Source organism: Tachypleus tridentatus, chromosome 12, assembly GCF_004210375.1.
Source record: "Tachypleus tridentatus isolate NWPU-2018 chromosome 12, ASM421037v1, whole genome shotgun sequence".
Taxonomy (NCBI): Eukaryota; Metazoa; Arthropoda; class Merostomata; order Xiphosura; family Limulidae; genus Tachypleus; species Tachypleus tridentatus.
Genome location: NC_134836.1, coordinates 73,540,647 through 73,556,008, shown reverse-complemented (window position 1 = coordinate 73,556,008; position 15,362 = coordinate 73,540,647). Strand labels below are relative to the sequence as shown.

The following is a 15,362-nucleotide window of genomic DNA, read 5'->3' as shown; positions in this document are numbered from 1 at the left end:
CTACAGTCTGGGACTGAGGCTAAGTCAACTAAGTACAGTCTGGGACTGAGGCTAAGTCAACTAAGTACAGTCTGGGACTAAGGGCAAGTCAACTAAATACAGTCTGGGACTGAGGCTAAGTCGACTGAGTAGGTTTTAAACTGTGGAATTTTAACTATATTAAGTTTGAGAGAAAGGTTCGCTTTACAAACGGTGTTGGTGTGCTTGCTTTGTGGGCATGGTAGTGTGAAATATTCTGTGACAGCTTACAGACAAATCACAGCCAGAATGATGTTTGTCTCCACTCACAGTTTGTGTTTTGTTTGTTTTTTGTTTTTTACTAAGTTCAGGTCAATACAGTTTTTGTGGATATTTTCTCCTGATTATTTATCGTATGTTTCTGCCTGTGAGAGGATATTTCAGAGACTAATAAACCGACATTATTTGTACAAGATATTTAATATATCAGTACATCGGTACTGTCACATATATTGTACGGCCCTGTCTGCGTAAAGTTATCAATACCTACTATAAACGATCTTTCTCTCAAATTCCATCTAAAGAAACGTGCAGTGTCACTACACGCTTACCTCCGTCTAAACTGAACTGTTTATTAAATACGTTGATCACATAGAAAATAAACGAATAATTTAAAAGCATTTGAACCACCACGATCCTCGAAGTAAAACACCTGAAAATAAATTTATTTATTTTTTATTCTGGATTGTTTTAATCTCTCCTATGTTTTGATGTTTTCATCATAGAGGTTATTTCTCTTTTAAATTAGAACTGTACGGAAAAAATTAACACAAAATATTGGAGGCAGGATATTTACAGGTATTTCTGTTACAAGTATAAGAACGTTTTCGAAATTATGGGCTTTCTATCGATACACACATAATGAGCGACTTTTCGGTCTCTCTATTGAACCGGAGGGTCGCAGGTACGAATCCCCGTCACACCAAACATGCTCGCCCTTTCCGACGTGAGGGCGTTATAACGTGATGATCAATCACACTGCTCGTTGGTAAAAGAGTAGTCCAGGAGTTGGCGGTCGGTGGTGATGACTAGTTTCCATTTCCATAGTTTTACACTGCAAAATTAGGGACAGCTAGCGTAGATAGTCCTCGCGTAGCTTTGCGCGAAATTCAAACCAAACTATGTGCTCTGTATACCGCGAGGAATCTAAAATCCAGAGTTTAGCATCATTGAGCCGGAAACTTAGCCCTTGAATTGGTACTACTGTTTTGTGTTAAGGTTTTATCTATGGGGTTAAAAAAAGGTTCTGCCCCTGCAATTCCTTCATTGTACAACCCTAACTAATGTTGATTATGAAAAGAAGTTATATTTACCACCTCTGTTCATGACGAAACAACATTCACGTTTTTGTAGAAATTGTCTTCGGAGTATAGTTTAGCTATTTTATCAGCATGTCAATTAGCGTTGTTTTTGCTATTCATCGGTCATTTACGTGTTATTCTCCCCCTTCCCCCAGGACTACGAGATCGTCTGCCGAAAGACTGCGACGCGCAGATCGTGATCACGACATACTCCGAAGCGCCTCGCGACGAATTATTCGTCGTCGGGCAATGGTTAATCAGTATGCAACGCTCGAGCTGAAATGGCAAGTGAAATAATATAATTATTAAACATTCGTTCTCTCTCGCAACACACTTGCGCCGATTAACGTTTCTTTTAACTCGGACAGAAAACGAAAAACAGAAACTAGTGAAATAGAATAAGTAAGTACTACACGTATCCTTTGGAAAGCTCGCTAAACAACCATTTCCATCTTAACACACGTAAGGCTTTCCATGGTTGGAACATGCCTTAAGAAAACGCCTTAGCGTTGCTCGCGAAATATATGGTCAAGGATAACGACACAGATTAGAATCTCACCTTTCTACTTACCGTCAAGTCAGGAACGTCAAGTTTCACTCTGTTGTAGGGCTCCACCTATATTTATTTTGTTAATAATACTTCGAGAAAACGTGTAATCTATGTACTTATCACAAACTACCACGCACAACCTTTATTTTTAAATAAACAATATTATTTTATCTGAAAATAAAAATCAGAGTATTGCGTGAAAAATTACAAAGTTTGATTCATTTCCGGATCGAATTTTAAAAATTAGGTATCAGAAGTACACACTATGTATTTGTTTGTTGGTTGTTAAGCGTAAAGCTACACAATGGGCTATATGTACTCTGACCACCACGAGTATCGAAACCCGGTTTCTAGCATTGTAAGTCGGCTGTGCCATTAAGAGACGATATTATGTAAATTGCGTTTGAAATAAACGCTTTAGAGTCCAGTGTATTTTCATATAAGTCGAAAGTTATAATTTTGAACTGAGTGTAGTTCGTCAACACCACCCACCGCCAACTCTCGGATTACTCTTGTCAGATCGAACAGTAAGTCAGTTTTATAATACATTCATAGGACGAACGCACGAAAGGCGATAGATTTTGTTTAGGATGGTCATGGGTCGTGAACGCAGTCCGGCCCTCCAACAATTAAGCCGTGGGCTTAACTATGTGTTTAGTATTTCATTTACTATTACTTCATATCAATCTTCTTGTATAGAACTGTAACGTTCACCATCCAAACATACATCTGTTAACAATTACTTAAAGAAATACATCATAAGAGGATCACCATTCCAGCCTAAGAACTGGTTAAGATTTTGAGCATGCGTGAAAACCAACAGTCGCGGCTTTTGTTTTGTAACTTTCACTGTCTTGTTCTCCTTTACTGAGCTGCTGCTCGTTTTAGTCTTAACATCAGGTGTTCACTCACGTAATATTATAGACCTCAACCACTAAGCTTAACATGAATCACTTCCTACTGACATTCTTGATGGATAACGTTATAAAACTTGACAGCTGGCACTTTGCCAAGCTGTCGGGAATTTCTGTAACTCGAGGTTTTTACTGAAGGCTTGCCATGCAGCATTCTTTGTTTTCAACCAATCATTGTTTTCCGTATAAAAGGTTTCCACTGAGAAATTGTTAGTGTAAGCTGGTTCTTAGACTAACTGCCAAATTTATCTTGATTTAAGAACAGATATTGCAGTGCCTTACAAGCCGTCGACAGTTACACCACGTTGCGTTCGTTAGTTTACAACCAATGCCGTGGGTGGCGCGCTAGGAGATACGGCCCTAACTGGTAGGTGAAGTTCGAGAGTCTCGTACGACACGTCACACAAGTTGTGAGCAGTTACTTACAAGAGCGGATTGAATAACCAACGTAGTCCGCTCTACGCGAGGTTAACATACATATAGAGGGTTAAATTTGTGTTTAACGTGGTGTTCGATACCAACAAGACTGGATTACTGCTCTTCTTACCTCTCCAGGAAATCATGCTGAGTTCAGGAAATCATCACTATATACAACCTGAATATCTTTCACCACTGCCCACAACGGTATGTATGTAGTTGAATTTTGTTTGTTTGTTTGAATTTCGCGCAAAGCTACATGAGGGCTATCTACGCTAGCCGTCCCTAATTTTGCAGTGTAAGACTAGAGATACGGCAGCCAGTCATCCTCACACACTGTCAACTCTTGAGCGACTGTTTTACCAACAAATAGTGGGATTGATCATAACATTATAAGGCTACCACGGCTGAAAGGGCGAGCATGTTTGGTGTGACGAGGCTTCGAACCCGCGACCCTCAGATTACGAGTAGAACGCCTTAACCCACCTGACGATGCCCGGCCAGTTGAATTTCAGAGGTCAAAAACTGATAGCAAGGTTTTTACATTTAGAGTTCATAAAGACCCTCGCCCCTCGATGGCTCAGTTTTATTAGGGGAGGGGGCTTATAACGGTGGACACAGCGCGACGATGATAGCCCATCGTTCAGCTATATGATTGACAACATGAGTTCCCAGTTTTTTAAATATTTGATCTTAGATTTCTTCTCCTAAAGTTACTTAACATCACGAGAATACGATTTTTGTCATACAAACACACACGTATCTTAGAATGAAACAGGACTGCAAACGTTACTAGACCATGAATATTCATTGTTGTAAACACAGTAAAGAGGTGTTTTTTTTCTTTCACTGTGCCATTGGATGGCGTGAAGAGAAAACTTTTAAGTTGTGGGGCGGGGGAGACGAAATAGTTCAGTGAATACGTCTTCTGTTTCTAGTTCTATCAAGTTTAACTTGACTGAGAATCAGTTCTGAAGCTCTGATATTTTTCCTCACATAACGCCCGTCAGTGGTACTACAGTATGTCTGCTGACTCACACGCTAGAAACAAGGTTTCGATGCCCGTCGCGGTAAAGCACAGATGACACATTGTGTTACTTTAAGCCTTAATATCAGAAAAACAAACAAAAAATCTTTGCTTATCCTATGATATTTCGATATTTAGGTCTGGCATCGCCAGGTGGTTAAGGCACTCGACTCGTACGTAATCCGAGGGTCGCGAATTCGAGTTCCAGTCACACCAAACACGCTCGCTCTTTCAGTTATATGAGCGTTATAATGTGACGGTCAATCCCACTATTCGTTGGTAAAAGAGTAGCCCAAGAGTTGGCGGGAGGTAGTGATGACTAGCTGCCTTCTCTCTAGTCTTATACTGCTAAATTAGGGACGGTTAGCGCAGATAGCCCTCGCGTAGCTTTGTGCGAAATAAAAAAACAAACCGATATTTCGACTTTTTGCCGCTAGGAGTACTACAGTTTGTTTGATTCTTCTTATTTAACTGTTTAATTCTGTTTCTATAATAATAATAATAGTATTAATGCTGTTATTATAATAAGTACTGTTATTATACATATTATGGCCCCCCAATGGCACAGTGGTATGTCTGCGGACTTACACACTAAAAACCGGGTTGCGATGCCCGTGTTGGGCAGAGCACAGATAGCCCACTGTGTAGCTTTGTGTTTAATTCTAAACAAATATATATTATTATTATAGTATTAATGTTGTTATTATAATGGAAATTGGAGTATTTTTTCGAAATATTAAAAAGCCTTAATTATGGGTAAAATAATTTCGGTATCTGGAATAATTACGACTATACCTCAAACGTTATCGGCGTATGTCCCTAATATAATATTATATATGTGTATATATACTACTATTTATATAATATAGCAACCTGTATAAACATTAGACCTACATATGCAATTTTGTTTTACGTTTAAATTTCGAAATAGCAGGTTGTAACCAGTTTGAATTCTCTCTATCTCTCTCCATTTGTTTTTACAACAATCAGTGGCCCGGCATGGCCAAGCGTGTTAAAGCGTTCGACTCGTAATCCGAGGGTAGCGGGTTCGAAACCTGGTCGCACCAAACATGCTTGCCTTTTCAACCGTGGAGGCGTTATAATGTGACGGTCAATCCCACTATTCGTTGGTAAAAGAGTTGGCGGTGGGTGGTGATGACTAGCTGCCTTCCCTCTAGTCTTACAATGCAAACTTTGGGACGGCTAGCGCAGATAGCCCTCGAGTAGCTTTGCGCGAAATTCAAAACAACCAACCAACCAACAGCAATCAGTATAAAGAACTAATCAAAGCAAAACAAAAATAAGAAGAGGAATACCTTATGTGACGTAACTAAATATCACGTGTTAGGTGACGTAACTAAATAATACGTATAAACAAGTGTTAGGTGTAGCAATTTACAGTGGTACCTTGGTTCTCGAACGACTCCCTTCTCGAACAATTCGGTTTTCGAACATATTGTTTGAGAAAAAAATGCCTCGGTTGTCGAACATAAACTTGGTTCCCGAACCAAGCTGTCGTGGCTCGAACCCCCGAAATAACCCGACTGATGACCCGAACGACCCTTCGACCATTTTCGGCCCACGCCAAGCTTGCCCAAAACATTTTACCCGCACCTGTCGCTCAGTCCACACCCCCCGCTAAAATCTGCTGTGAACGTTCTCGTTTTTCTTTTTGTGTTTTTTCTAAACATTCTGATTAAATAAGCCACCATGGGGTCAAAGAAGGATAATGAAAGCAGTAAACCAAAAAGAAAAGTTGTTAGAGCCACAATAGAGGTGAAAAAAGATATCACAGCGAAGTATGAGAGTGGTGTTCGTGTGTCTGACCTTGCTACACAGTTTGGTGTGGCAAAGTCTACAGTCTGCACCATACTGAAAAATAAAGAGGTCATCAAAGGAGCTGATGTTGCAAAAGGAGTTACAGTGCTTACGAAACAAAGAACACAAACAATGGAAGAGGTAGAAAAACTGTTGTTGATTTGGGTAAATGAAAAACAGTTAGCTGGTGATAGCATTTCTGAGACCATCATTTGTGAGAAAGCAAAGCAGTTGCATGCTGACCTCCTGAAAAACACCCCTGGAACGAGTGCTGATACAAGTGATGCCTTTAAGGCTAGTAGGGGTAGCTTGAAAAATTTAGGAAGAGAAGTGGCATACATAGTGTGATGAGACATGGGGAGGGTGCCAGTTCTAACAAAGACGCTGCTGAGAAATTTGTTATGGAATGTAAGGACTATGTAGAAGCTGAGGGTTTTATTCCCCAACAAGTGATCAACTGTGATGAGATAGGTCTCTTTTAGAAGAAAATGCCAAAGAGGACCTACATCACCAAGGAGGAGAAGTCACTGCTAGGACACAAGCCAATGAAGGACAGGCTAACTCTATTGTTATGTAGTAATGCAAGTGGGGACTTAAAACGTAAGCCTTTGCTTGTGTACCATTCTGAAAACCCGAGGATTTTTTAAGAAAAATAAAGTCCTGAAAAGTAAACTAAGTGTCATGTGGAGGGCTAACATGGGTAACCAGGCAATTTTTTATGGAGTAGGTCCATGAAGTGTTTATCCCAAGTATAAAGAATTACCTCAAGGAAAAACAGTTGCCACTCAATGCCTTTCTTGTGATGGACAATGCACCTGCTCACCAACCAGGCTTGGATGATGGGTTGGTGGAGAAGTACAGTTTTATTACGGTGAAGCTCTTGTCCCCTAACACGACGCCTCTCATTCGACCCATGGACCAGCAGGTCATGTCGAACTTTAAGAAACTCTACACCAAAGCACTGTTTTAAAGGTGCTTTGAAGTGGCCTTTGACACAGAGATAACCCTCAGAAAGTTCTGGAAAAATCATTTTAATATCCTCCATTGCTTGAGGATCATAGACAAAGCCTAGAGGGAAGTGTCTTTGAAGCCCATGAACTCAGCCGAGAAAACATTGTGGCCAGACTCAGTAGCAGACTTTGAAGGTTTTGAGGCTGAGCCTGTTGTTGAGGATATTGTCTCACTAGGCAAGTGTATGGGCTTGAATGTGAGTGGTGATGATGTGGAGGAGTTGGTAAAGACCACAACACTGAGCTCACCACGGAAGAACTCCAAGACCTTCAGAAGGAGCAGCAACAGAAGGCACTTGAGGAAGTGTCTTCAGATGAGGAGGAGGGAAGGGAAGCTGTTCCTAGTTCACTAATCAAGAAAATGTGTGGAAAATGGGGAAAGTTACAAAGTTTTGTGGAAAACATTTCACCTTGACAAAGGTGTAGCAAACCGCAGCATATACCTTTTCAATAACAATGTCAGTTCTTACTTCAGAAACATTTTAAAATGCAGGCAGAAACAAACCTCATTAGACAAGTATTTAGTGAGAAAAAGGTCCAGTGAGTCTCAAGCAGGTTGTAGCGGTGCAAAGAGACAGAAAAGAAAAAGAACCCCAGAAGGAGAGTTACCTGACATTTTTATGGAAGGTGACTCCCTTTCCAAACAATAATAACCCTCCTACTCTCCATGTTTCTCACCACCTTTCACTTATACCATCAGCTCTCCTCAGCACAGGTAAAGTGCAGTTAAATTTTCATTTATTGTTTATTTTATTGTGTTTATAGTTTTTGTGGTTGACTTTACGCATGTAAGTATTATACAAGTATAAATAAGCAATATTTTTACTTAAAATGCTTCATAATGCGTAATTTTTAGAGGTCTGTAACGGATTACTTTAATTTACAGTATTTCTTATGAGAAAAATTGATTCGATTTTCGAACAGCCTTCTCGAACAGATTAAGTTCGAGGACCGAGGTACCACTGTATTAGAAAACAAAACCATGTTTGTTACCTGTGGTAATTCTTGCATCGAACTTACAGAAATAGGTAAACGTGAACACCAAGGTTTTGTATCTAGCCAAGAAGAGGCTGAAATACATCTTCTGCTGCTTGCCAAACATACTGTGGAAATTTTTTTGGTTCTGCTTTTTATCAATGAAGACATGGATGTTTTCATCATCTGCCTAGCTTTAAGTTGAAAGATTTACAGCAAGATCTTCATAAAACGTGGATCCAAATAATTCTTCAGGATTGTCGTCATTGCAAAACTGGCTGCTGCCCTGGGAAAAGATGTGTGTACAGTATTATTGGGACTTCATCCATGGATTAAGTGAGATTCGCTCAGCGTATTTGCCGGTCGAGGAAAAACTGAAAGCTTAGAAAATTCTGCCAAGAGCAGAAATATTTGAGTCACTTGGCAGATTTCGGGTGAGTTTTTTGTTGTTTTTTTCACATCATCCAAGAAATTACTTGTCAACTCTGTTGTCGTAACTCTAATGTGAAGGAAGTGAATGAGCTAAGGTACCTAATGTTTCGTAACTAAAGAAGGGAACTCGAGTCTGGGTACCTTTCGTCATATGTTAAACACGTGTTTAACAGATCACAATTTGGCGGCATAATTTTATTAACTCCCCAGACATTCTCAATCCCAGTGAAGGATATGGTTGGCCAATAAATACAAATGGCGGACCAGTTATCCGGTGGAAGATAGGGGTCTACAGTTTACAGTCCCTGATGTTGTTCCCTCTCTCTGATAGCATGCACCTGTTCGCGACCTTGTTGGCCAACTGACAATTAGTCAGCTGCACCAACATGATGAAAAACGACGAAACACAACAGGATGAACATGATTCGTCAGATGGCGCGAAGCACCGAAGAAACAACGATTTTTTTGTACATTTGGATCGCCACTTAACAATAAAGCAAAGTTTTATATTAGCAATTATCTGAAACATCCGGAGTGATTAATAAATAAATTATCAGGTCATACATTATCCTCCGTGTCATGTTATATAGTAGAACATGTTTTATTGATGTTGAACTTACCTTATGTAACTAAGATATAAGTTATAACCTACTTTTTGTGATATTTGGCGAAACAGCAGCCATTTTCAAAGATGGTCGTCGAAAAATGTTTGAGCTATGGATACCAAAGGTCCTTCATATTTTTTCAGTCATTCAGTTAACTAATAACCGTAGTGGCTTTTAGTCCCTCTGTTTGGTATTCAAACCTCAAAAGTCCCCCGATAGTACAGCGGTAAGTCTCCGGATTTACAACGCTAAAATCAGGGGTTCGATACCCCTCGGTGGGCTCAGCAGATAGCCCTATGTGGCTTTGTTATAAGAAAACACACTCAAATCTCAAATTTGGGAATCTGGCTCATGAACTATTTGTTACTAGGGTTACTGTAATAAACAAAGTATTGGATCCACAAGCGGTTTGGTTTGGTTTGTTTTGAATTTCGCGCAAAGCTACACAAGGGTTATCTGCGCTAGCCGTTCCTAATTTAGCAGAGAAGGCAGCTAATCATCAACATTTACCGCCAACTCTTGGGCTACTCTTTTACCAACGAATAGTGGGATTAACCGAATGTTATAACGTCCCTACGGATGTAAGAGCGGGCATGTTTGGTGTGACGGAGATTGGAACCAGGTCCACAAGCTATGTAGAGCATAAATAGTGCGTTAATTTATGCTATCAGTGTTTTTTCTATTTAAGTGTTAGCTAGAGGGCGCGTGAGGTTACGCTAGTTTTTGTCTGTTGTTAAGAGCAAAGACAGATGATGGGTTATCTGCGCCGTGTCCACCATAGGTATGGAAACTCGGTTGTTTAGAAATAGGTTATGCAAAACAATAATAATTTAAAAATATATATATGTTTGAAAAACCCGAGGGGTCGGGACCCTCATTAGAAGGTTAAGCTTAGGGTTTTAAATACTGTGAAACACTCAATACGTATTTGGTGAAAGCTACATAAACTGGTTCAATAAGTTGTTAATGTCTAAGATCCAAGTGAGTCAAGCATGGTCTAGTGATTCGGAAGCTCTATTAGCAATCTGGTGATCGCGGGTTCGAACATGCTAGTCCTCTCAGTCGTGGATGCGTTAAAATGTGACGGCCAATCCCACTATTCTTTGGTAAAAGAGTAGCCCAAGAGTTGGCGGGGGGTGGTGTTGACTATCACTGCGAAATTAGGAAAGGCTAACGTAGATAGCCCTTGTGTAGTGTTGAGCGAAAGTAAAAGAAACAAAATTAAAACATTTAATAAGTCTACTGAAAATCAAAAGTAGATAAATAAGTTACTGTAATAACTGAATAAATAATATATTTTTAGTATTAAAGCACATTCGTGTCAGTACCAACACCCCTGTTAATTCAACGACGCTGCACAGGCTACTCAGATCAATGTATGGTGAATTTTGTTTGTTTTTGAATTTCGCGCAAAGCGACTCGAGGGCTATCTGCGCTAGCCGTCCCTAATTTAGCAGTGTAAGACCAGAGGGAAGGCAGCTAGTCATCACCACCCACCGCCAACTCTTGGGCTACTCTTTTACCAACGAATAGTGGGATTGACTTCACATTATAACGTCCCCACAGCTGAAAGAGCGAGCATGTTTGGTACGTTCGGGATTCGAACCCGCGTCCCTAGGATGACGACTCGAGTGCCTTAACCACCTGGCCATGCCGACCATGTATGGTTAATGTCTGATTCTCCATTATGGGGTAAATAAATGAAAATCCCTTGTCCTTTTTTATTCTATTCTCAAAACTTGTACTTATTTCTACGTTCGTTTTTGTTCATTGTTTTCAACATCTTGTTGGACTTCATAATTATTTTTAAATTTGATTATATTAAATGTTCTTGAATATCTGATTAGTACGAAGAAAAGACCTAGCTTTCCAATAGTTTCAGTTCTTATTTCGTTAGGAAATGTTAGAGAAATTAGCATTAAGAATTAGACCAATAAATATCACGAAACAGAGCATATTATTTAATCCACACGCGGTTTTTTTTCTTCCAAACGTGACACAACCAACTAACTTCATTTTTGGATGATAATTCTTAAACCTAGCATACCAGCCTAACATACAATACCTGACACTCCAGCTACTTTATGTTAGGCTTAAGTTATGGGTATAACAGTGCTACAAACTACGGTACTTTTGTTTTTAAATGCAAAGTGTTTGATTTTTCATTTGTGGACTTGCAAACAAACACGTTAACGAATACTTCGAAATTTAACAAACACACCACTTAGCCCCTTCACCCAGTAACATTAACAATAATCATATGACTGTTTTACTAGGTAACTAGGCCTGGCATGATCTAGTGTTTAACTTGCTGGGCCGTAGGTTCGAAACCCGTAATAAAATATGTTCGCCCTATCAGCAGTGAGGGCGATATAGTGTAAATATAACAGTAGTAGTGTTGAATACCTGACTTACATCTAGTGCAGTGTTTCACAACTAGTGGGGAGTTGCGATCACGTTTCCAGGAGATCACGAAGTGTCTGGCTGAATCAACATTTTTTTTTAGTCCTTGAGGTGTCTGAGAGGCACATATGCTACTTTGTTACCAACTATATTTTTAATCCTTATAGAGACAAATTGTCGTCTGTCAAATCCAGTCGAGAAGTATTTTTGTAGTGTATCGCTGCTAAATTACTGACCACCAGCGCAGACATCCTTGGATCTGCACTGCGCGAAATTCAAAACAAATGAAACTAAGGAAGTTTTAAACAATTTGTTTGTTTGTTTTTGAATTTTGCGCATTGCTACGCGAGGACTATCTGCGCTAGCCGTCCCTAATTTAGTAGTGTAAGACTAGAGAGAAGGCATCTAGTCATCACCACCCACCGCCAACTCTTAGGCTACTTTTTTACCAACGAATAGTGGGATTGACCGCTTCTTAATAACGCCCAAAAGGCTGAAAGGGCGAGCATGTTTGGTGTGATGGGGAATCGAACCCACGACCCTCGGATTACGAGTCGAGCGCCCTGACCTCCTAGCCATGCCGGGCCTCAGTTTTAAACGAAAACTTGTATTAACAATAAATATTCAAAATTAATTCCAGTTCATCAGTTTTTTTACATTATTTAGATTTATTGTTTTGCTACTTTATAACAGGAAAATTGTATTTTACATAACTTCACAACTGTCAAGCATTATATATATATATATACCTTACAGGTTGATTCATTTATCATAATTTGACTCAATAAAAACGCAGTTATTGTGAAAGTTAAATGTTAGAGCGTTGTGATGTGTTCAACTAATGGTGTTTGATGTGTTTGAACCGTGTACTGCGAAAGCTTGAGTATGTATTTTTTCTTTATATGTTTTTAGTTGGATTCCAAGAAGAGCCCCCTGGCGTTGTTGGCGCAAACTTGTAGTCAGATTGGTTCGGATAATCCTAACAATAAGCCTATTTCATCGAGCCTTGAGAAACCAAAGAACAGTGAGAAAAAAACGGAGAAAGTGTCATCCGTCGAGGACAAGAATTTCTTCAAGCCTTACGAATCTTCAACTAAGAAAAACAACAGCGGAAGTGCCGAAAAGCGTTCGACTGTTACTCCTATTACATCTGAATCTCCTAGGTCTAACACAACAAATAATTTTTATAGTAAGACCAGTTTGTGTGTATCTGAAGAAAGAATCCTCAATTCCGAAGAAGGAGCAAATCCTCCTTCTAATTCCACTCCTACCCTGACGTCTGGTCACTCCTCAACCTATACTATTAGTCAGAATACCCTCAGTACCCTAGGGTACTGCTCTGGTGGTTCATTGCATTCGCTGGACACGGGATCTTCTGCATCTTCTCCTAGGGAGTTGCTCGGGTCCTTTCCAGGTAGTAACCCCTTTGGTATCTTCAAGCCTGGTGGTAGTCCATTGGGGAACTGTGTGGGATGTGCACCCATGTTTGGCCATATCCCTGTGGACATCGCCTCTTCTGCCCACAAATTTCCCGCCAATGTTACTACAAAGAGTGGAATTTCTCCTATGAAACAAAACATGTTGCCCGTTGGGGATGGAATGTCGCAATATGTGGGATACACGTGCGTTAGAACACCAGGAGGTGGAACGTCGTTTGTGCCACTGTGTCGCGACCCCTCATGCGTTAATTGTCAGTTTACTTTAGCAAGTGCTCAATCCAGCCAGTGTCCTAATGGATGCAGCCAGTGTAATCATGATCGACTTCCTGGTATGGGCCTCGTGTCTGGACTCTCTGGGTCCTCCTCACCAGCGGCCATAACTGGCCTTCAACCACACTCAGTGATGCATCGACCCAATGTCTGTAGTTGGATGACTGGGGACAGTTTTTGTGGTAAGCGGTTTAGTTCTTCAGAGGGGCTTCTACAACACCTGCGGACTCACACGTCCTTCTCAGTCGTGGACAGTGCCTCGTCACTGTCTCTGTTTCCAACGAGCCTTAGTGGTCCGTGCCACATTCACTACAGTTCGCCCACAACCCCCACTAGTGTTCGACTTTCTTACCCTAGCAGCGTCAGCCCAATAAACAACAGATACCACCCTTACAAACCATCTTTACCCACTATTCCAGGCATTCCTTTATCACAAGTTCCTTATAGTGGACTAGGACTCTATTATCCACCTTACAGTTTCTATGGTCAAAGAATAGGATCGCCTGTACAGCTCTGAACTTGAAACAAATGTTTCTATTTAGTTAGTGAGAAAGACATGACACCAAAGCCTTATTAATGTGTCACTATGGACGACAGAAGATGACGTAGCTTGGGACAAGAAAAACGCATATATAAGTTACGGTGTTTATCGGGACTTCAAGCTGAAAAAAGAATTTAAAAAATGCGTTAAAGTTATGTATACAAGTTCAAAATGTATAACAGAGATTTATCTAATGTACAGAAAGTTATGCCCAACTTTAATATTCTGCATAAAGTATTAAATACGCCTTTCTGACCTAGAAGAAATTAGACATTATGTAAAAAATTGTCTTCTATTTTTTATTTTTGCCATTATTTTTTCTGGACCACAGAAACAGTAAGATATAGTAAAATTTAATTTCTTAAAAGAAAATGGCTAACTTATTCTAAAAAATTTAATCAGCATCGAAAGTACTGTTACCCTGTTTATTTTGATTTCTTTTTCTAGAATAACTAGTAACTTTAAATGTGGTAGAACAGTCGACGTTATCCAGCATGTAAGATATACTGTATGCTTTATTTTTCTGTTAACTTGTTGATTACTTGCCTGACGAACATGTAACTTCATCATATCTTTTGTATATTAAACAACCTTTGAGGCTTCATTCTGGAGAAAATTTCGTTTTGTTTATTACTTTTCTGCACACTTCGAAGCGACATCTCATGGCAGTAAAGAGTAATATATAGATTAACATTGATCGGCTTTCACCATATCATGTGGGTGTGGCCTGAGTGAAGAGATTACAATTAAACTGATGTTTGGTTCGTTTGTTTTGAATTTTGCGCAAAGCTACACGCGCGCTATCTGCGCTAGCTGTCCCTAATTTAGCAGTGCAAGATTAGAGGGAAGGCAGCTAGTCATCACCACCCACCGCCAACTTTTGGGCTATTCTTTTACCAACAAATGTGGGGATTGACCGTTACATTATAACGTCCCCACGGCTGAATGGACGAGCAGGTTTGGTGTGACGGGAATTTGAACCCGTACACCTTAGATTACAAGTCGAGTGCCTTAACCACCTGGCCATACTAGACCGTAAACTGATGTTCAGGCACCACTGATACTACGGTATAGCGACGAACATCGTGACAGACGTTTGATTATCGATACTACATTATAGTCATGAAGTCGTGACAAAAGTTTGATTATCGATATTACATTATAGTCTTCAAGTGGTGACAAGAGTTTGAATATTGGTACTACATTATAGTCATGAAGTCGTGACAAAAGTTTGATTATCAATACTACATTATAAGAATGAAGATTGTGACAGAAGCTAGGTTATTGGTACTACATTATGGTCACAAATATAGAGACAGAATTTAATTTACGTATAGTACATTATAGGCACGAACACTATGACAGAAATTAGAATATATTTGATATTATAGACAAAAATACCATAGTAGAACACCGTGACGAATATAAAAGTCTAGCCTCACTTTAAGCTCCCTAGTTGTATGTCTGCGGACTTATACTGCTATAAACCGGTTTTTGATACCCGTGGTGGGCAGAACACATACAGCCCTTTGTGTAGCTTTGTGCCGAATAACAAAACAACGAACTCACTTTAAGTTTTATATTTGTTATTATATTTTCACTTTTTCCTCTTGGTTGAAAAGAAATTTACAATATTTCATGT

At 39.7% G+C, this 15,362-nt stretch overlaps 1 protein-coding gene across 2 annotated transcripts; it reads left to right on the top strand.

The window, feature by feature from the left end:
- Positions 1-2,794: 2,794 nt before the first annotated feature.
- On the top strand, positions 2,795-14,336 carry LOC143233603 (zinc finger protein Noc-like). 2 transcript variants are annotated; one of them, XM_076469981.1, is made up of 2 exons: positions 2,795-3,407; positions 12,383-14,336. In XM_076469981.1, the coding sequence occupies exons 1-2, from the start codon at positions 3,345-3,347 to the stop codon at positions 13,694-13,696; spliced, it is 1,377 nt and encodes a 458-aa protein (XP_076326096.1). In that variant the 5' UTR covers positions 2,795-3,344; the 3' UTR covers positions 13,697-14,336. The 2 variants fall into 2 exon arrangements, with proteins under 2 accessions (XP_076326096.1, XP_076326097.1); XM_076469982.1 differs by lacking the exon at positions 2,795-3,407 and adding an exon at positions 7,557-7,770.
- The last annotated feature ends 1,026 nt before the right edge of the window (positions 14,337-15,362 follow it).